This window comes from Cephus cinctus, unplaced genomic scaffold (assembly GCF_000341935.2).
Source record: "Cephus cinctus unplaced genomic scaffold, Ccin1 Ccin1_scaffold1043, whole genome shotgun sequence".
NCBI classification, from domain to species: domain Eukaryota; kingdom Metazoa; phylum Arthropoda; class Insecta; order Hymenoptera; family Cephidae; genus Cephus; species Cephus cinctus.
Window position 1 is genome coordinate 360,315 of NW_014333574.1, and position 24,330 is coordinate 384,644.

Consider the following 24,330-nt stretch of genomic DNA (forward strand, 5'->3'; position numbering starts at 1 on the left):
ACCCCTCCTGGATCCTCGGTCCAGACGTGAAGTTCCCACCGGAATATCCTCAGGGCGCCTAACCGAAGTTGAGGGAAGAAAAATTATTTTAATGTAGAGAGTGAAATAGCGTTGGCGTCGCTTGTCCCATAACCACCCCCAAACCCTATAGACAGTCTTGTCTACTCACTGGGTCGAGATTCTCAATCGAAGGGGTGCGTGACGCCGGAAAGAGGGATGAGAGCGCTTTATTGGCCCGAGGGAGGAATCTATGGCCTCCTGATTTACAGATCGAACCCAAGGGATGAAATAATCATCAGCCATTCTCCGTTTCTTCTTTTCCACCCCTACCGACTGTCCCTCTATGTCTTCTCCAATGACTTGATCAATAGTTTATGTCCTTAAGTGCTGCGATCCAGACGAACGCTGGATATCTCAATTTTCTTATAAATAGGAATTTTTTTTTTTTAACTTTTGGAAACGTTTCCTCGACAATCAAACAAACGTGCAAGATTGATTTTCGAAATTTTTTTCGCCTTTCCGCTAAGCCACGCGGAGAATCAAGTAGGGAGGAAAAAAAATGTCTTTCGCTTCGCGGATTTCAGAATGACTACTCTCGAGCTCCGGCGCACGACTCGTGTCCCGTGGTAAATCCTCGGTAAAACATTTTCACGTGTAAGACACTTCAGGATGACTTCGGCGACGTCCTTGTGACTAGGACTGCTGCGTAGTGTTGGGAATGCAATAAGGATTGTAGTATTTTTTAGTCGAAAAAATTTTATTGTAACCATCAAAATTGAAGCTTGTTTTTCGTCTCATAGGTATTGAGGCGAGTCCATGCATCGTTCGTATTTAATCGATCCGACTGCATCTGCCAAAGAGGAGAGAGGTTATCTCCCTGAAATTTTCTTCGACTGTAATATCCAACGGGTGAGCGGCGAGTCCTAATTCAGAGAGAAATCGTAACGACCTAGCCAGTTTCATCGAGATATAGGCTAACCTAACCTACCTACATTCGACGTAGAGTCGGCTATAAATGTGCCGGCCAATCTCGGAAATCGAAAATGCAATCGTACATTTTTAAGTTTACCACCCCCTACGGGTGTTTCCGGTTGTAACTCAAAACAAATGCGATCGCGCCTTTGGAAGCGAGACTAATGCGAATAAATATAATGACCCTGTATAGATTTAATGGATGATAGTTTTTTTTTTTTTTTTTTTTTTGTGAAATTAAAAACGAGGCTGATAGTTTTTTTCTTCTGTAAATTCGATTTTTTTTTGTAATATCATTTTTTTCTAGTACCACACACAATATTCGTATACCCAGTGCAGTTTGCAAAAATCTCACGATAAAATTGCACGAGATTATAAATTGCCAGTGTAATATTTCAAAAACATTTTTCACGCTTTTCCCAAGAGCCCCCAACGTCTGGCATGACGCCAGTCCTACGAGCTACCATCTCCTCCGCGCTAAATTCATCCACTCGAGCTAGCAGCGTTCGAGCAACTTGCGTTTCTTATACGAAAAACTTTTAGTAGAATCGTGCTTCTGCGCTGCACTAATCACTCCCGCGTCTAATAGGAACTCGAGTTCATCTCCTGGTAGAATCTCTACTTGGCTCGAGTGGAGAAAACCTTCTGGGAGACGCAGGTGAGAAGTTACTGGGAAGACCGGTGGGATCTTTGTGCCACAGTATCATCCACAGTGGACGTGCGGATACTGAATTCATATTCTTGTGCCCACTATGTATTTTCGTGCCTTTGGAAAAAATTTAATTTTTTTTTTTTTCTGAGGTGTACGAAAATTTTTATTGACTCGAATAAAAATTTTGTTATACATGTTTTTAATGGTTTACTCGACTATTGCGTCATTTCCGTTTCAATGCTCTCTTTGACTTTTAAATGCGGACCGCGGCGGAAATACGTTATACAAGGAGAGTAAAATGGGGCGAGATTATATAATGTTGTTGAGCAGCATATGGGCTAGGAGAGCTCGCATAAATCTTCGTTCAAAGCTATATTACGGTACGACCTTTGCCCTCTGAGGATATAATTTCACAGCCTCTACCCTCCGCTACCGCTAGCTTCGCACTCCTTGAGATCCAGCGACGCCTCCCGACGTCTCTCGACGCTCTCTCCACTGGCGCCCTTCATTTCTTCGCTACGTGATATCGTTATTCTATGGTGCAACAGCCCATCCTTATCTTACTGCTTGCGACGGGAAACCCTTGTTAAGAGCATTTCAAACTGTCGACACGCCACACAGCATCCGGCTGACTCGGACTTTGATGCTGAAGCGACGACAAGGACACCACGGAGATTAAGTGCAAAGGCGTTGATATTGAATTTCGCTTGATATTGAAAAACAGGAAAAGGATGAGAAGAATTAATTTTTCAAAAATAAACGTTTCACGGGATAAAATTTTTCAATTTTTTATCTTGCACGTACGTAACGGTTCCTTAGTGAAATTCAATATCTTCGTTAAATTTACGTATTTCATGGTTGCGCAGTCTGTATAATTTTAAATTAATTGTTCTTGCACGTAATCTACCTTTTTCTTTCGTTTTTAATTATTCCCTCCAAACGAACCCGTAATTTAATAGGGATCGAATGTAACCCACTGTGAATTAAGGCAAATTGCAACACGCCCAAATTTCTCAAGACCCGCCGCGTATTTCCCAACCATGAAAAATCGCTATAATTTCGTTTCGCCTGAGATCCCGAAGTTCGTTTACGGTAACTGAAGTTATACTCGCCTATTAATGGGAATTCTGAAACGTCGAGATAGCAATTTACGAAAATTAATTAGGCGTGAGTGCAGCTCTCGTCACCGCTGCTTCCAATTGTCGCTCAATTAATACGGCAAACTTAAACGGCACGCGAATCCTGCGCATGCGCCCCTCGATACCTCGAAAGCCGCGATAACCCTTAAACCCGTCCAGAGAATCAATTCGGCAACAAAGTCAAATGAACTTTAACCATAGCAATTTCAATGCATGAAGATTACATAGTTAATGGTAGAAAACGACGCGTTCGAAAATTCCCGTAACGTTTCTCCACGGAGTCTTGCCGGGTTTAGCCGTAGAATTAGGTCTTACATAACAAAGTGCCTTCCGGTCCCCACGGATCGGATTATTTTCTGCTCTTATTCTTTCTTCTTCATTCCCTCTCTCTGTCCACTTTCTTTTCTTCCTCTTTATCCTTCCTAACGAAAACTGTATTAACGGAGGATTCGAATCGTCAGGAGCACGTGGGAGGGTGGAGGTGAGAGCGTAAAAGTCGACCAAGTACAATTTCCCATCTCATATTCGTGTTTCTCCTTTTTTTTTTTTCGCAAAGAACGAAAATCCGGTTCACATTGCGCTGTATGCCCACCATAAAGAATGCTCACCCAAAGCGTACGTCATTGGACACGAGACTTGTAAAATTAACGGGGGGGGGAAAAAAAAAAAAAAAAAAAAAAAAACTTTAACGGTAGAAAGAAACGTGGACGACCTTTTGAACTGTCAGACAGTAAAGCATTAATTAAAGAGTACACCCAGTGAATTTAAAAGACAAGAGAGAGGATCCCCTTTAATCTTTATTAGATCAAAGCAGCATCTTCCCCACTGGCAAAGAACCCAGAGTCCGACCAATTCGTGACAATGCGTCACCATCAAACAGTAACCAGACACAGTCACAGCCAAAAATACCCAGCATCGAATTATATTAACTCCCCAGTGCACTTTGCTATTCTCCTTTCGTGCCTGACAGTAAGTCAACAATAAAGCCCAACTTCGGACCTTATAACCTTACGTCCAGAATGACGTAGCCACCCAAGAGTTATTCGTCATAGACTGTATAGGGAAAAAAAAAACAAGGTCCGGTCTGAAGTTAATCTCGAAGGAGTAGCAGGTAAGATTTCTTTTGCCAGAGCCAAGAACAGTCCCGTAAGCTTACGTAGCTTCATCCAAGTTCACTGTAAGCCTTGGTTTTTCCGCTCGCGCCGATGTAGAAGAATTGATTGGACGTCAATTGGAATTGGAAGAAACGAACCCGTGTCCCTTGGTCAGCACCGAGGACGACCGGACGGCTACGCCGCGGCGAGATCGAACCGACGTGCTGCTATCTTAGGACGTAAGTTTTATCTGTCAAGGCCAAAACTGGATGGTCGTCATTGTTGCAAAAATCAAGAGTCAGACGTTTTTTGTCTTTCTTCCCTCAGGGATCCCTCCGATAACTTGACCGGCGATATGGGACAGCATCCCTGGGATCGTGATGGATATCATTCTTAATTCTTGATTTATGTCATTGTGCGCTACGGGTGACGTTGTGACGTTGTCACGTTGTCACGTTTCTCGCCTATTTTTCTGATAAATTGCTCGGTGATTAATTGGATGGCAAAAGTAACGCGGTGGGTTAGCGGGGGGTGCATTGTAATGGTAGCTGGAAAATTATACGTATTATTTATTTCTGTTCGTTTATATACTTCCCATGTGATCCTGGTACATGACTCGTCTGTGCACCCAGTATATGGCTACAATGACGATTTTACACGGCCAAGAGATTTTCTATTGTACTTCGAAATTACACGGTCGAAATAAATGGAAGGGTTATGTTAACAATGGTACAGTCCTGGGAATGTATCTTTTATTTATGCTTCAAGTATTCCTGTGTCTCTTGGGTCTCGTAAGAAGGTGGAATGTATTCAAACTTTTGAAGAATAGCGTAATCATAATTGAGATACATTATGATATGAATCATTAACGTAATTCAAAAATTATTTATTTACTTCTTTACGTAATAAATGGACGACCTGATTCAATATTTTTTCGGCCACCTCCCTCCCCCTCCTGTCTACTCTCCTGTCGAAAAAGATTAATTGGTTGGCAATTTGGTATAAAATTGCTCGATAGTCACGTGGATACTGGAGAGAATGAGTTTGTAAAATAATTATCGGCTTAATCGAATGAATATTAAATTACAGTTTAACGCGGGGCTATTTTTAAAGGCAAACGGCGGCTTCGCTACGTGGCTGTTCTCTCTTGCAGCGCTCGTGGTACCGAGAGAGCTCCCGGTCAAAGGGTTAAACCAATTGCGCAATTTCTAAGTACATTAAGTGCACGCTGTAACGCCATTTATCCCGAGGTCAATAAAGTGGCGTTTGTGAAACGTCGACATACTGGGTGATTCCGAAATAATAACGTGGGGTACATCGGGAGTTAACGGGACTGAAAAATAATACCTAATGGACGTATGCCGATGACTGTATAATTAAAAAGAGTACACCGTCCATTAGTCGAAATTAATTGGGCAATTGTTGAAAATCAAAAAATTTACGTATTTAATCAAAAGGCAAATACTCGGTAACGATTAAATTTTCATGGCTATTTGATTAGTTTTTGGTTGATACAATAATTTGTTTTTTTTTAATCAAAATAATACGAGGTCATACACGTCATAGGAATTTTCATTTATACCGTGTAATCAAATAATTCATAATTTGCACATAACTCAGGATAAAACACACGTTGTTTCCATAAATGGTGGCCGCGTTGGTCATTGTCAGGTAATTTCTATTGAGGTTATAGGCAATTAGGAATACCGAGGATGCTTCGCGCAGCAATAAAGCCAATTCCGATAATCTATTGGAAAAAATGAAAAAAAAAAAAAAAAGAAAAAAAAATGAAATACCGCCTCAATTTATCGGGTGTGCCAATATTACCTAGTAATATTATCATGGGTCGTTGATATACATATTAAATCTTCAATTTCGTTCCCTTTGTTTCAGTTGCTCCAAGAGCGACTTCCTTAAAGTTTTCTTGCACCTGGAGAACAACGGGGTGTCCGAATACACACCCTGGTCAGGATTACTCTGTGGGACATTGGCAGACGTTCCTCAAGTACTATACAGTTCCGGTCGCATGCTGGTCCTGGAGTTTCACACGGAGGGACTTCCGGTTAACAGTACCGGTTTCTCCGGAAACTTCCGGTTCATCGATAGACGTGAGTAATGAGCAAATTAATTTTGCAAAAAAAGTTTGTTAATAGAATAAAAAAAAAAAATAAAAAAAACTGTCAAGTCTCGTAGTCTCTGTGAATAATTTTTTTTTTTTACTTACCAGCCAACTTTCCCATTCGTCGTGTAAGTAAATAAATTGCACAATAAATATTCCTACCAAGGCGGAGGACACGACTGGGACATAGACCCTTGATAAAATATGTATTAAGTGGCAATGCAGTTTAAAATTGAATTTCTCCCTTGGCTATAAAACGAGCTGCGATTATCCATGCATAGAGGCAGTTACATCAGGTAAAAAAAGTTTACTACGACGTATATTTTATTCAAGAGTAATTATTAGAGTCTCGCTATATCTTTACGCAATTTCTAAATATCATTGAAAAAAAAATAATGAACAGCAGGAAAGAACGCAAAGAACGTAGTTACACGTTTGATTTACACCGTAATAAAAATACCGTATTACTGTAATTTATCTTGGATCGATAATAACGATAACAATGATATATAATTTGGATATACGAAAGAAGTTATACGCTTTCAGCAGTAGTTAGCTAGTACCGGGTATATCGTATTGGCAAATTACCAGGAACGTGTTATAGCCGATATTACATAGATTAAGAAGGTTTTTTGATTTCCCCACGACGTATAAAAACGTACCCACGTATCTAAGGGACGTTAAAGGCGCCAAGATATCTCGAGATCGAAGACACCCAGCCTCACCGATGGACCAAAAGAGCAAAGTGCCATCGAGGCACACAATTGAACTGGATTAAGAGCGACAGGTGCCTCTTAATGAAATTTACTGGGACACTCAAGTTTATCCATGTGAGTCCGGAGCCGTAACATTGTTTTTTCTAACATGGGGGTGAATCGTGATACGCGTAGGGATAGTCCGCCCACGTTTTGTCCCACCCCTCGGTCAACCCTTAGAAGGTCTAAGGGGTAGAAAACAACAGGGTATTTTTACCACCCCTTAAAAGTTCGGACCGAGAAGATTTGAAACGGTGAATTCTCGGGGGTAATTCGAAAAGCAGAAATATACTTCACGCGATTTCTACCCCCCTTTTACGTAAATACAATAGGGGTGGTTTATTGGTACATATAGATATATCACAGCCATGTAGGTCCGTAGCAGATGTATGTACAGTACGTGCAACTACATATATGCGACTGTTCGAATTTCTGAGTTAGCTGGTATTTCTCTTAGCGACCCCCCCATCCTCCCCCTTTCCCTCATACTCCCCTCGGTCATTCTCGACCCACCCCCCTCGACCGTCGCGGCTATTTCTCTCAGCGAAAAGCAATCTCTGCCACTGTTTGGGGATGGAGAGTGAAAAAATGCGGCGCATCCCCTCCAGCACTTAATAGATTCCGAGGGCGACTGTATACAGTATTGCGCGACTTGGCAAAGGGGTTGATAAAGAATTTTATCACGTATGTCTTCACGATAATGTAGTGGACTGACCCTCCGGAGTGTCTTGCGCCCCTATTTCGAATGCGTGAATGGAACCACTCACCCGTAAAGCTGCCCTCTTTAAGAGGGTATTAGCCTCCCCCTGACCCCTTCGCCCACCACTCTCCACCCTGGAACCCAAAGGCGACACAGTGTCTACATGGGACTCGGTCGGTCGCGTCGAACCACCCTATATATGTATAAGTACGTACGTATATTTCTGTAGGAGCGTATTACGCAAAAGCCTGGGGGGCTGCTTCACAAAGTACGTCAGGGTAGGCAGTGGGGTTGAACAGCGACATAGTAATGTACAGTCAGGTATTTCTTCTGTCCGACAATTATTTCGAACGAGCCGCTGCTCCGGTTTTTGGGGTAAATAGAATTTCCGAAAGTGAGGAATTAAGGGGGCGATAAGGAGGGACGAGAGGGGGTAGGGAACGGGAAACAAAAAAAAAAATTGGAGAATTGAGGAGAAATCGATTCCGGAATTCTCTCGCTATCCGTAAACCCGAACGATTCTGGTCAGCGAAGGTCCGGGCTTCGGGGGGCGAATCTTTGGACTGTCTGAATTCGCAGTGGCAAATCTTTTTATGGGAAACGAAACGAAAATTTTGAAAAAACCGAAAATTTCTACACGAATTTTCGTCACAGTTAATATTTATAATATGTTTTAATTTGGAATCAAACTTTGCGATTATTCATATCCGATGTTACGAAATAATCAGCCATCGATATGATTACTATACCAGATTGTAATAACCAGAGGATAATTCAAATCGAACATTAAGTCCCCCGAGCATTTGATAAAAAGCCAAGTCTCCGTTAACCAGTTCGTTAACCGTTGGACGTACGTGCAGCGAATAATATGTCGCTGATTAGCAGAGACAATTGATTTAACGTCTCTAACGTGGAGGAACGTAACGCTAATTCGAATTTCGAATTTGCCGCGCTGGGGAGTCCTCAAAGATTGTTAATAAATATTATTACGTCGAACGCAAATCAAATATGAAAACGGAAGGGGAGGGATGGAACTTACACCGCCATAAGCTAATTCATTTAGTACGGTACCTCGCCCGCGGCCCCAATCTCGCCCAAATTAAGCAATTAATTAGAAAATTGCGAGCAACTCTCCCTCGTGCCAGTCACCGCGTCTCTCTCTCTCTCTCTCTCTCTCTCTCTCTCTCAGTTTCATTATTACTCGCTTTTTCCGTCTCTGTCTGTCACGCGCGGTCATGATTGCCATAGCTAAAAATACGAGCGCGATTGCAACAGGGATGGTGAGAGGGGGGGAGGGGGGGGGAGGGGTCGACTGACAGAAGAGAATGACGTCACTGGACTGATTATTCAAAATCGAGAATATACGTAATAACTGACGTTATTGTACTCCCAGATAAGGGTAGTAGCAGCATCATATATATACTACATGGATACTAACTCTGAGTTTAAAGTGTACACAGGAAGGAAATGTAATATCTGACATTATTTTAATAGTCGATCGATTGGCTAATGAAATTTGCTTGAATTCACTTTAAAAGCTACGGGAAGCGGCGTAGCGATAATTGGAGATCGGGAACTTTCCTCCGGTACGAAAGATCGATGCTCGATTTGCATTCGTTTGAAATTCTTCAAATTCCCCGGCAATTAGTAGCCATTAAGGAGCCATTTGCTGAGCCAACGGGAATACCATCAACCCATTAGAGGAAACATGAACCCGCAGTTACATAGCATATCCGTGACAGGGAATCTTTGGGAACATAACCATATTATATATATATATATATATATATATATATATATATATATATCCCCGTAATAATATATAGGTTGCTGCAAGGGGTAAAGGGAAAGCTTTTGTAATTCTATCTCTTCGTGTCTCGTTGCGACTATTATGTAATTCGTACTTACATACGTGGCTCCAGACGTTCTTCCCTTTGGTCTTGTCTCTCGCTCCGTCCCACTCGCTCCCACTTTGTCCCACTCTGTCCCACTTACTGCAGACATTTGGGAAACGCACGTGGTGTCACTTCATCGAGCCAAATACAAATGCCGAGTCCCCGGCTGTGCAGGGCCGTACAGGGTCGCGCGTCGCGGCGGGCGCCCAGTCACAACACACAGCTACGTATTTAAATACAAAATTGCTGTTTGGATATAATATCAGCCAGAAGCATCAGTAATTATTAACGAGAAAGATGCGGGATCCTAATCGTGAATTCATTAAATTTTTCACCCCGTTTATTGGAGGTTTTGTAAAAATTTTCGTAAATATCCTGAACTTCATCGATTACGTGACACCCTGTGACGAGTAGCTCAATTAAAGTGTAATCTGTAGCCCTTAACGAGGTCCTGGACTAAACCCTGGGTTAAATGAGATGAACCTATGAAGGGACGCGGCTGAAAAGCTAATTGATTGAAAAGCTCTCCCTCTCTCTCTCTCTCTCTCTTTCTCTCATTTTCTCTCTCTTCGATTCATTTCCTTCGTCCATCGTTCTCTCTTTCTCCCGTGGCACGATAAACACTACTATTTCTCTCTCTCTCTCTCTCTCTCTCTCTCTCTCTCTCTCTCTCTCTCTCTCTCTCTCTCTCTCTCTCTCTCTCTCTCTCTCTCTCTCTCTCTCTCTCTCTCTCTCTCGCTCTCCAGCTCTTTGATCCTGCACAAGCAAACTCGGTGATAAGTTCAACGTACCCGGAAATCCATACCGAAGTCTACTCGAATGACAATATCTCGACTTGAGCCTTCAGCAACTTTGAGCTTCCTAGGAATACACGTGAAAAATATTAATTTCCATTATTCCGATACAGTAACAAAAATTGTAATTTTTTCGATGCTAATTAATTTAAGCTTTTTTTTTTGTTTCCTTTCATTCAGCATATATATCTTAATCAACCTATCCGCTTAATCTGATGGACACTCGACTGTTACTCTTGCCGGTCACTCGATGGATTTTAGCCTTAGTCACGGATTACTAATCCAATTTAAGTTGGTCAAGGATTAAGCCGGAGATTCTGAGGGTCAACTACTGTACGTATCCGCAGATTCCTTCGTGATCCTTGGGAGACGAGGAAACGACTTGGTGCGTAAACTTAAGTGACTTTGCATTTTCATTTGCGTCGAGCCTCCCGGATACGAAGGCTCAAAGTTCCCGTATCGGCGGCTAAAAGTATTTCACGTAAATTCCTTAACGTGGTTTAACGACAATTAAATAGAACACGGCCGGCATTTCACTCGATATCAATTCTTATAATTAGCGATTACGTATATCTTTATGTGCCACTTTAAGTTTATTACAACTTCACGTTTACTCGATTATTCGCCAATCTCAATTTGCCGTACAGCAGTCCGTGCGTTATCACTTGGTCATTTATGGAATATTAAAGGAGTACCCTCTGGTTAAAAAAAATCAGCAACAAAAAAAAAGAGAAGGAATACGGCGAACGTGCTGGAACTGAATATTGCACTGACCGTAGCAAATATTTACTGGGGTTGCTTGAGGAGGGTTCTAAACCGGCGCGGAATACTAACTAAGCTAAAGAGAGATAGGGGACTATAGTATGAGCTCTGCCCCCTTTCCTTTTTTTTATTTTTGACTTTTTAATGTCGCCAGACATTATCAAGAATAAAGGTCGCGATGCCTTATCGGTCTCTGAAGTTGTTCTTTAGGCTTGGAAAAGTGGTATGACGTATGTTATCGAAAAGGTCAAAGTTCAAAAATTCACGACTCAAAGTCTTTTTAATTATTTTATTAATTATTCATTGCATCCCCCTATCCCTCCCACCCCCACCTCCCGACGTCCTTACGTCAATTCAGTATTACAGGTAAGACGACGCATACCTAGCAGAACGTAGGATGCTCACTTAATAGCATAGAGGATAAGCCAGTAATCTTAAAGGCATTATGCGCTGCAGCGCGGCGTGATTGAACTTTTGAGTATACAGTATATGTATATTTTGTATATATACGGTATATGCTCCTGTTTCAGTCAGGCTGCCCGTAGCACTTTGCATAATCATGCAGTCGACGGTTACTTGCATTACCTTTGCGCGGCGCAGAGCCTCCTCCGCGAATAAAGCAGTTTCGAGTAAGAGTCGCTGTTTACGAACGTGATAACAGGAGCGAAGGAATTCTTTAGGAAAAAGGGTGCAGGGAGAGATAAGAGAAAACCTCGTGAAAATTTTGTTTGCATGTAAATTTTATCAGACTCGATTCTTAAGTTTCTCTTGGGCTAAGCAGAAAAGGTAGTGCGCGATGATACTTGGGTAGTACAGTAATATTTATTTTTTTTAAAAAAAAAAAAAGCAAAATTTTTGGTAAATTCTTTTTCCCCATATTTCATTGTATTACTGTATATGCGTATTTATATGCACTGTGTACGTATATTGTCGTACTACTCGGAATTACTGTATAAGTGATATAGTCTGCGCTGACTATTGGCCCCACTGGAAGTCATAGAAAACATTGCGTTTCCCGCGACACATTCATGGTTCGCTGGAGCGTTAAACCCTAGAATCGATATTACCAACGTGGCAGCGCGAAAATACTAAACTGACATCTATGCCTTTACGAGTGCTTCGTAACCGGTAAGGGTCCGGAGACCAAACGATAACTATGAAATTGCTTAGCTATGGTCTGATAAAGGAGATACGAGCTACCCACCGGCCGTCTTATCTTTTATCAATAGTTTATCAGTTACGTAACTCGATAAACGGCACTGTACAATTTTTCTTTCAAATTAAATCATAGCGCGCAATTTGTTGTAGCATAATAATAATTTATACGCTTATCAACGTAATCGCGGTACTTCGCGTATCATTACAGCCAAAACGTGAAAAGGTCATGCACTTAATTTAATCGTTATCACGAAAATTAATCAGCAAAATTTATTCGGCGAATATCGTGACATCGTCGATTGGAAATTTTTAACGAAAAATCCTCTGTCACGTTATATTGAGTGACGTCATTCTTCTCTTTGACTGCGAATCTCAGTTACTGGCTATTCCCCGTGGAAATTTTGTTATTTCTCTTCTTCTTTTTTTTTTCCGTTTTAATAAACGGAGGTTTCAGGTTTTTTACCTGTTTTTTTTTCATCGTCAAACACTGACGACCATTTTTTTTTGTTTTTACTGTATTAATATTGGAAAACTTCGTGCTACGGGAGATTATACGGAACAGAGTAATATTGAGAAAGGTCGTTAATGGTGTCTCGGGCAAAATTCTCTTGATTCCAATTTTTGTTTCTGTATTTCTGTTTTTTTTTTTCCGTATAAGATTATGCATACTATTAGACGATACTCGCGGACGAATTTAGCTCTCGAATTGATTATGCAAATGGTACGAGGTATATGTTGCTAAGTCATACTCGGCTGGTTAATTATTAAGTTATTTCGCGTGCCGCCCTGCTTTGTTTATTGGCGCAATTTGGCAGGGTAATAAAGTGGCATATCGGTGTAAATTAAAATAGAGTACGGAGCTCAGGTTAAATCTCTTCTCCTGTTCGCCTTGTATTATTTGCAAGATCCTCCACTCCCTAAACGCCCTTATAGCTCACCCTGGTCCCTCCCACGGTACCTTTCCATCATTCCAGCATCCTACCGCGTATATAACAGTATATCTAATAACTTTCCCTTATTAAATGTAATTTCATCGGAAAATATTTATAGCCGCAGGTAGCGGGGATGGGGGTATACTAAATCGAATCCTTCATAGTAACTTTTAATTATCAGATATTTCAGATAACTTTCATACATCAGATTAACCCCAGTGATCAATTGAAGACTACAATTTTGATTCTGGTCAACTTTATAAGCATCCCTCACGATATGGACTTTGCGGGGAAAAACTTATCGTTATCATTTCAACAAGGCTGTTTAAAAGTTTATAATATTATTTTGTGAAAAAAAAAATTTTGAAATAATATCTTAGATTGGCAAATGAAATGGAAATAAAGAGAGACTCTAATTGGATCTGTGCGTGATAAGGTTAATAAAAGTCTTAAGCGGTGGGGTGCTGCGCAGTTAACTCGTAGATAGTTTATCTGAAAGTTGTAAAAAAATATATATATGTACCAAGATTACGTAAAAAATGCAAGGTGAAAGTTTGCTCGTGCGAGCTTGATGATTAACCTTTAATGCTGAGATGGTGTGTGCGATACGCGAGGTAAACTTAAAGTCTGGACGACGCGGTGCTTTCCTTTTTCCTAGATCATGCAAAGCCAAGAATTTTTTATTTACATACAAATTTATCACGGCTCTCGTAAACACATCCAAGCGTCGCAATAACGCGGTAGAATATTAAAAAAAAAAAAAAAAAAAAAAAAAAAAAAAAAAAAAAGGGGAGAAGTCAGTTCCCAACATAGCAGAAGCAAGCAGGAATTCGTGTTGGCAGTCCGAGCAGATATACGCGCAGAAGTGCTACTGCTTTACGAGGGTAGCAAGAGATAGGTTTTAGGAATGGAAATGAATCCGCGGGATGTGTTTATTTTACAACCCTTTCTAAACCCGCGATCGCACTTTACAGTCTAGCCTCAGCACGTATCACAAAGTTATTACCGTAAATTTTGTCCTGACTAGCAGCATATGACTTAATACCGCTATAATAATTATTAATAATTGCCATATATTCCCTCCGTAATAATATTAAATTACAATACGAAGAAAAAATGTAGCCACTCCTAATTAGATTGAAATTGCAATTCAGGAAAAATGTTTGCGTCTGTTATCAGTTAATAAATTATCAAGAGTTCAAATTCAGGACAAATATAATTCTTCGTTCTCAATGGTATCCTCGTGGTATATCTATATTGATCTGACAGCTAGGTAAGTTAAGGTTAGTAACGGTTAGGTTAGTCAGGGGTGGATGGGATCGCGTGGGTGCCCTTGGCTCTTACCGTAGGAACCATTCTGGCCGGAATTTATGGTCCAGGAGGCAAGTGACCAAGATCGAGGGAACTAATTCTTGGCGTGTTCCGCGGGATTTGGGTTCGCGGGCTCGTATTAGCCCTATTCGAAATGGTTATGGGGAACCATGCGTCTTGTCTGTCGGCACTAAAACATTTCCAGCGCGTGGACACCCGGGCTATTTAGCGAGATCATTCGGGGGGTCCGGACCAGATTGACTGGTATCCGCCCAGTCTACTTGAATCTTCGGTCTTGAGAGAATGAGAACCGATTATGGGATCTGGTACAAGTGGATGTTAGAGAGAGAGAGAGTGGGGCGGGTGGGGAAGAGAGGGATTATTGGATCGTGTCCATTATCGGGACGGTGGGGGGAGTGGGTTATGAGGGGTGGTAATGAGATTCCGATGTAATTCGCTTAACTCCACGACTTCTGAATGTTTTCAATGATTAAAATGACTATGGGTAACGATTTGTTTTCCTAAAAGGAATTCCGATCGGTCTCGATGTCATCCAGTGTCCCGAATGTAGTTCAATTTGGATGATTCATATATACGCGTATATATTCCCCATGCGAAGTTACGATTGGTTTGTTTGCTGACAATAGGACGGGTATCGGTTGATCGATAGTGAGGATCGTTAGGTTGGTAATGCATAAAATTGAATTTCAATCGGCTGAAATAACGAGTCAGTCCCAATCAGAGAGGTATAACAAAGTTTCGAAATACAAATTGGGGGGATGAAAAACAGAACGCAGCAATAAATTAGGCACCAGCGTTTCTTTCTCCACCTTGGGGAAAAAAGTGCCGAGGGTTGGTGGTATAGAAGGGAAAAAAAAAAAAAAAATTCAATTGGACGCCAAAAACAATTTATGGATACATTTATGAAATAGCTCGACGGGGAGGAAAAAAACGTCTGTCGAGCACGTGTTTCGTGCGAGACTCCTTAACTGCGCGAGGATTACGAATTCCATTTGACATTTTAGCAGGTTCAAAGGTCAATATGAATTTATAAAAATATCAAACACCTCGCGAGTGCTGCGCACGAAGATTACTAAATTATTGCATATGATTCTTTTTATCAACCGCGAGCTACTTCTTTTTCGTGTCAAACAGAATTTTGAAAATACACCATACACACGGAATCGAGTAACCCTCATGTATGAGCAACTTCAATAAATGTAAATTAAATTGGGGAAAAAATTTGGAAAAATAAAAATGTAAAAATAAACATTCTTTTGTAGGGAGTCGTATCTGAACGATCGAAAATCAAATTTAAATGCCGTATCTTCTGAACTTCGTAGCTGCCATACGAATCGCAGTGGATCATATGTGTTTGGTCGAGTTCGACCGTCTATTTTTTTTTTTTTTTTTTTTTTTTTTTTTTTTTTTTTTTTTTTTTTTTTTTTATTCACATGACTTGACTCACGTAACGAACGCGTTAAATTGGCCGAAAGGTGAACGAGGCGGCTACTGTGGAAAATTGGCCGGCGAGCATCCAGTTATTGTAGGTGGTAGAGCAATTTGGTGCTAGTGGAGTCGGCACTTACGGTATATACAAGTTACTAACAGACAACCCAGGAACAAGAGAATGTAGGCGGTCGAGTTGTCGGACAGTAGTAGCCAGAAGTACATATGTAACAAACTACACGTATACACGTATATGTATGTACATAGGTAATAGGTCGATGGGTACTGTTGCAAATTAGCCGCTGGTCAATGTTTTATGCGAATTGCAACTGCGGCTGTTGCTAAAACGTATTTTATCCGAATATCTGAACATAACCTCCATTTCCCTGGTAGCACGTGCGAAAGAGAGTCCGAAGTAAGAGGGAATACAAAAATAAAACTATACGGGAATAGTCTTCTGGCCTGATGAAAAATTCAAATTTTTCTTTGCCTCCGCTAAATATATTTTTATATTGTTTTTAACTCTTTCCGGGTATAATGGCAAACACGTATTGGGATTCGGGAAAAGATATTTACCTGGGCTGGCAGCCCCGAGTTGCTAACGGGAGATGATTTCTACTACACTGGGGATGAACGGGAACAAGAGTGGATCCCGTATGTCGCGTATGACCGTCCTGCTGCTGCCGGTCTCTGAACAAATGTGTGTATACACGTTAGGTTACGAGCTCCGTCGTTCTAGCCAGCCCGAGTAAAGTGACTACGTGTCCGGCGTACCAACTCCATTAAAATCTATCTGCACGGGGTAATACAAAATTTAATAATTTTATAGCGAACCTGTGGGAAGGCTGGATTAATATATTTTTTTTTCAATCGCGAGATGAGAAACCTTTTTTTTTCAAAAAAAAAAAAAAATAGGATTCTCAGAGAATAAATTGGTATGTTGAATTCGAATGGCGACAGAGGGATTTATTAATTTGAAATTAATTATTTACGCGGTCTGTGCATAAAATGGTGCGATAAAAAATTGGCCAGTGACGTCATGAGAATTTCAAACAAAATTTTGGATCACAAAGGGGATCACGTAATTTTTTTTTTTTCTTCGGGGCCAATTTCAACGACTTTTCTCTACGGAGGAAAAAAGTAGGATGTTCCCGAAAGGATATGTTGTAATATTGACCTTAAGTGCCGGTAGAGGGGTTAAGGGGTTTGGTGATAAAAGATAAGCGACCTCTTTACCTATCCAATTCGTCAGTCCTTTTATTGTCGGAGCTGATACTCAACTTTAAGTGGTTTAATATTCGACCTAACCCAACCTTTGCCCTTGTGGTCGGGACACGAATGCATGCACGTGGCTATGGACAGCCACAGTTGTGTGACCCTGGGTACTTTATACGATAATGTCAACCATTTTGTCTAGAGCGTAACGACCGTCAACCCTTCGAGATTCCGAGCTGCCAGTATGTTACCATGCAGATGCGTCCCTCCTTATGTGGGGAAATTACTGTTTTCTTTCGCACCTTACGAGGACATTTACATGCCAGTCCGTTTCTGGGCTTCTGCTTGGCCATTACCCTAGACCCGAAATACAGGGTGTATTCGTAACAGTGGAAAGTCTAGGAATAAAGTGGCTACCCTATATACGGTATGTGTCCGGAAAAGGTTGAGGCAAAATTTTAAAAATCTTTTTTTTTTTGGGTTGAACCATTTTTTTTATTTCTACAAAACACCAGCGATTTTATATGTTACTTTTGCACACGTTTGAAATTCCTATTCAGAATTATGTAACCGGCACTTTACACGGGTACCAACCCGGTTGTATTCAAAGATGCTGTGTTGGCACGAGTAACCTAACCCAACGTTCGAACGCTTAACGAACCGAATTCAATTTATTGAAAATTGGATAAAATCGAGGGGATGATTTTTTTCCCTACCAAGGACCTCGACTGCCCCATACGCAGCTGGTACCAATTGATATTTATTTCAAGTTTTCTACACTGCAGTTTTCTACTCGGTAAGGGCTTATGGTGAAGAATGTCCTGATACTGTTCCCAATTTGCAACCCTTAATTACTACAGCCAACCCCATGACTTTAAGCAATCATGTAAATCACCCCGATACATTTAACCAGTATCCATGTTTACCCTAAGATATAGTAGTGAGTTCATTTTTTGTAGTTTAAACAATTTTTATTTTTTTTTCAATTTTACTAATCATCTCCATTTCTTTCTCAGGGGGTTGTATCTCGCGTGACTTTAGATCATTATGACGAGCGAAAATATATACACAACTACCCCTTCTTTATGTACTCCTGGCAAGAGCCCTTTCTCCCGCTCTACGTAATGAAAACTTTCTCGTAAAAGATTAACGATTTCTTTTATTCCGGTTTTTTGAATAGGCACACGTCCATTTAACTCCAGCCCATAAAGAATTTCCAATGCGTTTCTCACAGCCGTCTGCTGTGCCCTTATCCAGTCTGTGAATTGGATTATTATTTTTTCACTTGGTGAACAATCTCAAGAGTTCCTTTATCATCCCTTCTATAGGGGGACGGATGACTAGGTACAGCTACGGAGATTTATACGATATCTTAGCCTTCTTCCTTTTAACACGAATACCCATAATATTTAACAGCAGCGTACAGAAGTACGTAAGGAAGAATTTATGTTCTTGAAATTAAACGATAAATTTATGATAAAAGACTTTTTTTTTTCACCTATGACGGAAGAGTTTTTTTTCAAAATCTTTTTCCAGCTCTCGTTTAATACGCGAACTTCATCTTTTTTTTAAACTCTTACCACTCCCTTATATCCTTCATACACGCGTAGAAATATCGTCAAGTCGACTAGTACGTTTCAGACCTTTAACCAACAATTTCAAATTCCATTAGGAAGAATTTGAATAATTATATGTATGCAAATACTTGCGTTACCTCCCTTGCGGTTCGGACTGAATTGCTGGCACGCAGCATCCCCTAACGAACTTCACGTTTCCCCAAGTGCTTAAGACAACAAAACTCTCATTCGTCCCCAACGGTCCATATGGTCCAAATAAAAAAGAAGAAAATATAGAAAATTAAAAACAATTTCCTCCCTCAGTTATTATCGGTATACAAAAATCAGGCTACAAATTTCAATGCCAAACCTGGACAATGCATTAAAAAAAAAAGACTAAAAATTCAAATATACATACCAAAATACATTGATACACATGGACCATGTGTGCCTATATGTGTCCGACGGAATCCAAGAAGAGCAATGGTAAACCTGCAAATATTTAAATTTCCCGGCAGATGTTCTGCATGCGCATTACCTCGCGTGCATGATGCATGAGTCACTCGAGTCATCCGCGATACCCGCGGTGCAACGGATCCTCGACTTTTGCTTTTAAGTTTGCCAATACAGCGAGATAAAAGTCAGGCTGGGAAAGACAAAAGCGAATTTCTAATCAACAATTACGCAAGATCGTTTACTTCGAGCATCCCGTAAGAAGCTTTGGTTCGGCTTATTCGCAGCTACGGCAGAGCTTTACTTCGACTCCTCTTATCAGGCCTCCTCGCAGCATCCGTGCAGTGAGCTCACCTTTAAAAGACTCCGGAGGACTGTACACTCGCTTTCGCGTAGTTCAAAATCAAAGGAAACACCTCGAGCGATATACAAATTCAATATTCCCACCATCATTATGCATCTGAACGATGATATTTAAAATAATCTACAAAAATATTCATCATCCCCCCCGAGACGAATGACGCAAAATTCATAAAAGAGCTTTTGGATGGTGCTCTATTTTTTTTTGGTTTCGTAAAAAATTATTCACGGTCGGTATAGTGCAGTCGGGATAGGAGTCGAGAAATGCATCTGCATATTTTATATTAATGTTAATGTCACTGCATCGTACCACCATGTCACTTTCAGGGAATGCACACATTAACGCTCTCCCTCTCTCTTTGTACATATAATATACAAAGGGCTACGAGGGCGGAAATAGAGAATTGCACACTCAACGATAGTCGCGATTTTTTCGAGGAGCCCACGAAGCAGCCAGAGCCAAGTTACGTGGTTAAACTGCCGACAAGTGAGCAACAGCGACTGCTGCAAAGTGCAAGGCTTCCCGGTGAATCCGCTTCTTTTGTAGTGCAATATCGGCAGGTTGAAAGGTGGGAAATTGTCAGGAGAGATTCTCCGAGATATTTCCCAATACGGTTTATGGGTTGACGACTCGATGTGCTCGACTCTGGACTGCGCTCGTTGACGGACTCTCGGAGGTTGAGAGAGAGAAATGGGGAAATTAAGGAAAGATAAGAGGTAAGAAGAGAAAAAGAAGAATCCGTATAGTTGGTACTTACCTTCTTCCATGGCAGAGTGGCAATTAAGTGGAGAGTCGTGAATCCGAGGGAAGTTGCGAGTCTTCTAGTAATGATACCGAAAAATCCGTCTCTGGAAACGTGAGGGCCAATTATCAATTGTCTCAGTAACGTAGGGACAGTCGCAGGACGAAAGCCAGGTAAATCCCCAGGGAAGAGTCCTTGGGATTTTTTGAGAATTTGTCCTTAGGCTGCTCCCACTGTGTTCTGGAAATAGAAAAAAAAAAACGACTTTCATAATGACTCTTACAGCAAGTAGTACATATATACGATATAGGTGTGTGTACATATATTACATTGAATTTCTAAAAAAAAAATTTAACATATTTTTTTTATCAAAGTTACTTACGTGCACTTCGATCAAAATACAATGGATTTAGAGTGCACCGATTAGTCGAACTAATGTAAGTGCATATAATGCAGTATTCAAAAATTGAAGAATGCAATTTTGAAAAAGAATGTAATCCTGTGAAATAATTTTATAATAAAATAATCTACCGCTTAATTTTTATTTTTTTCCATTAATCAAGTGTATCTCACGTCAACGTTGAAACGTGCTTTACGTGCTTCTACGTTGACAGACTTTCTGGATTAAAAACACTTGATATGATAAACCGAGTGAAAGCTGTAGAGATCCTAGTGAAAAAAAAAAAGAAATATGAAAATATGAGAATAATCATGAGATAGCCCAGGGGTGGGTAATATTGTATCAAAATCAACCCCTGTACAGTTATTCTATCATAATGACAAATTACGAAATTCTTGTAATACCTCTTGTCGTGTAATTCTATAGGATATTAAAATTAGTCAATATAGTTAAAATTCGTAAGTAACGAAAACGTGTCTCTTTTGTCCAAGGGATACAACGTGGAATGTGGCTAATATACGATTGCTCGTGTTATGCTAGAGAAATTTGTTGATGAGTTGATGGTATCTAGTCTGGCTAGATACCTTCACAAAGCTACAGCCGAGCTGCGCTAATTAATAATTACTCCGAGCAAATATTATTATTTCATACTGCGTTTCAGCACTCGGCTATTTACATTCGCAGACGATAAATCTATTACGGTTAACAATTTCTTGTTTATACGGCATCCACTTCGCCAAGCAGATTATTATACGGATAGATACGAGTGGTGAGTGGCGGTCCACGTTATTCACGAATATATTATATCCCTTCAAAATATTCTACAGACATTTGTTGACAAACTTGTATAATATATAAATCCCTAAAGCAATTGCCCAAACTGTATAAGAAACATTGAAACGTAGGTTACGTATACAGTAGGTCGTGACGTTAGCCACTCGACAAAGCAATCTGGCCATTATAAGCATCACTCGGAGTGTGACAACGAATAGAATTGAAAAATAAAAAGAAATAAAATTTTTTAATTCGCACTGCCGAATTCCATTCTAACTGTAAATCGATAAAATGCATTAAAAAATATCGACGAGCCAGCAGTGACGGGAAAAGTGTCGCGCTCGGTTGAAAATTTGTTCTTGCTTTTGTCGTGTCTTTTGTTTCATTTTTAATAAGAAATTTTAAAAAAAATGGAAAACACGACAATAAATAGAGGGAGCGAGGGGCGACGGCAAAAGGCTGCATTGTCCCACCGCAAGGGGTACTAATTACCCAACGGATGAAAGGGTTACCGAATAGCACAGTCAGTGGCCATATAGCCTGGTAGCCTGGTAGCCTGGTAGCAATCCAGTATGTACGTACAATATATACGAAGGAACGAGTCCACTTATATTACGCTTGTTTATTATAATAAACTCCCTTACTGTCTGCACAATCTCTCCAATGAAAATACCTCCTGGCGCCAAGAAAGCTTTTGTCATTTTACAATTAAACCAGATTATCATTGTCATCAGGCAAAAACGACTCGGTACTTTAAACATTTTCTTTGAGCGTCCTAGCAGTGCCGCCATCTTTGTTGGGTAAGGAAAAGGAGCATCGCCATTAATATTTCATTTCAAAATTTTCCCTTGCTCCCTTTCGCCCGCTTTCGATCCTCCCCGACTACTCGAGTCCCGCACCTGCATACCTAGACCCATTCACCTTCCCCTCAATTCTCGCCGCCCCTCAGTTTTCGACTTGGGCTTTATGCGCCATTTTTGTCCGAGCTTTCTTTTCCAACCCAAGCTACCCTGAATGCCACGTCATTTACTACCACCAGGTGCCTCGATGTAAATGCGTGAATGAGCTTAAAGCCGACGGCGGACCGAGAAGGCTGGAAAATAAATATGGGCGACCCCGTCGCTAGGAAGTCTAACGGGAACCACCGGTGAACGAGTGCACGAGCGACAAACGCAGAAATGTCAACCCGAAGCTACCTGAACTCAACAATAGGAATTTTCTCGAAAGGGTACAGAACGGCTTCAGCTATTCGAAATAAATCCACTTCAACTCCGCAATGGCTATAACGCGTTTCCTGCCACCTGGGTCACCGGTGGACTTTGCGTTCGGGCTGTTTCAAATTCGTACTGGTAACTGCAAGCTCGAAAGTCTGGATCATCAAGGACCCAGGCGACGTAAATTAAAAGCAGCCCGAAGTTGCCGCGATAGCAAACGCGATCACGGAACGTGACAGCGACAAATAAATATTCAGCCCCCATTAAGAAAATAATGATAATAAATTCGGAAATTTTTAGTATCGACATCGATTTTGGTAATAAATTGTGAATAATTCTTCAAAATTAACCTACCGTATCAAACTGGTATATAATCCACAGATTCTGAAGATAATGAAAATCTAAATAACAGTACTGAGCAAATGACTCGAATGAATTAACTAGTGCGCGATTTACGCAATTCTGATAATAACGATAATTATTTTTATCGCCCATAGAAACACCGTATCAATATATAATCCGTCAATATATAATCGAACACAGTGAAATCTCTTGATCTTACTAATTCAGAAAGTCAACCAACAAACGACACTTTTCCAACAGCCGCATTAAAAAGATTCTTTTCAAGACGTCAAACTTTCCTTCCGGTCCGCTTCTGGCTTATCGCTCTAATTCCTAAAAGACTGGATTCGCAAGGATGCTCTCGGGCGTTTCCGGGCTTATCGTAATTCCGGTCACGCAGCCTCCCTCGTCCTTTCGCCAAGGAACCATCTCCTTGAATCTTGGCGAAAACAAGCTCAGAAGACGGCGGAGCATCCATCCACCGCTCCTTACGTGCTTCGCGCCATGACCTTCCAGCTTCCTCTGCGTCTGCATCGTACGTCTTCCCGCATCTACTTGGACTTGGACATCAACCTACGTCGTGGGCCCGCACATCCGGTTTCTCGTTTAAAAATAAAAAACCGCCCTTCCCACGTCTCTTTGCTCGGTTACTTACTTTCTTCCTTGCTTCCCTGAATCTTTGTCCTTGTCTCTCTGTTGCTCAGCTGCTCCTTCCTTTCATTACTCAACTTCTGTTTCCCGCAACTGCAGCCAGCAGCGTAAGATGCTCCTGGTTTCCGGTTAACTTAAACTTTGTCTTTTCTCGCTTCCTGTGTTTCTCTTCTTCTCTCTCTCTCTCTCTCTCTCCCCCCCCCTCTCTCTCTCTCTCTCTCTATGACGCGGCCGACAGTCGAATGGGGTAACGTTGTCATGGGTCGAATTTAAAAATTATAAATTCATATCCCACCCCTTTCGTTTCGCTTCGGAGAATATACATTTTTAGGGATGTTACCTCGAGCATCCCTTATTTTTTATGACTGCCGAAATTTTAAACGTGAATACAGCCCATCTCTGAAAAGGGGTTTTATTTACCACTCTACCCTCGTTCTCTTTTTCCTCGCATTTCGCGCATTCTGGAGAGGGCTACGTTCGCGCTAACTCCTCGAGGGATCCGTCGAACGAGGCCAACGAGGAGGGAAACTGTGCTGCGGCGCATCGCGTCGTTACGTTGCCAGGAAATCGAGCAACTTTTGAACGAGAGAGGAAGCCCAAGAGAAATGTGGCCGCCTCGTGGTTCGTTTAAAGCGACGCTCCAAACGATTTCGTATTCCTTGCCGAGCGTCGACGTAAGTCGAAAGTCACGTCTAATCCATACATAAATCTATATGTGTATCACATGTAAATTTTTTTTCACACCCACCACAGGGATGCTACTCACGGTGTGAAATAAAGGTTCATCCTTAATTGCTACTGAATTCCAACTTGGGAGGCATTGACCTCCATCGACTTCCGTCGTAAATCTTTTCTGCACTTTTTCTGCTGATAATAAACGACAGGCACGG

The 24,330-nt window shown here is 41.0% G+C and overlaps 1 protein-coding gene and 1 long non-coding RNA gene across 24 annotated transcripts in view; one reads left to right on the forward strand and one right to left on the reverse strand.

Annotated features, from left to right (window-relative positions):
- The window catches only part of LOC107271854 (suppressor of lurcher protein 1), a 207,028-nt gene that overhangs the window by 94,643 nt on the left and 88,055 nt on the right, over positions 1 to 24,330 (forward strand). For 17 of the 18 annotated variants that reach the window (XM_015748347.2, XM_025089067.1, XM_025089066.1 and 14 more), the window contains one exon: positions 5,751 to 5,965. The exons of the other annotated variant lie outside the window; for it this stretch is intronic. In XM_015748347.2, the coding sequence (XP_015603833.1) occupies positions 5,751 to 5,965 (215 nt within the window). The remainder of the gene's footprint in view (positions 1 to 5,750; positions 5,966 to 24,330) is intronic. 18 annotated transcript variants of the gene reach the window in all.
- The window catches only part of LOC107271857, a 68,151-nt gene that overhangs the window by 2,825 nt on the left and 40,996 nt on the right, over positions 1 to 24,330 (reverse strand). For 3 of the 6 annotated variants that reach the window (XR_003061000.1, XR_003060998.1, XR_003060996.1), the window contains 2 exons: positions 20,075 to 20,299; positions 9,340 to 9,549 (listed from right to left, as the gene is read on the reverse strand). This is a non-coding gene — a long non-coding RNA (uncharacterized LOC107271857). Of the gene's footprint in view, positions 1 to 9,339; positions 9,550 to 18,921; positions 18,996 to 20,074; positions 20,300 to 24,330 lie in introns of all 6 variants that reach the window. The other 3 variants (XR_003061001.1, XR_003060999.1, XR_003060997.1) reach the window with 2 other exon arrangements.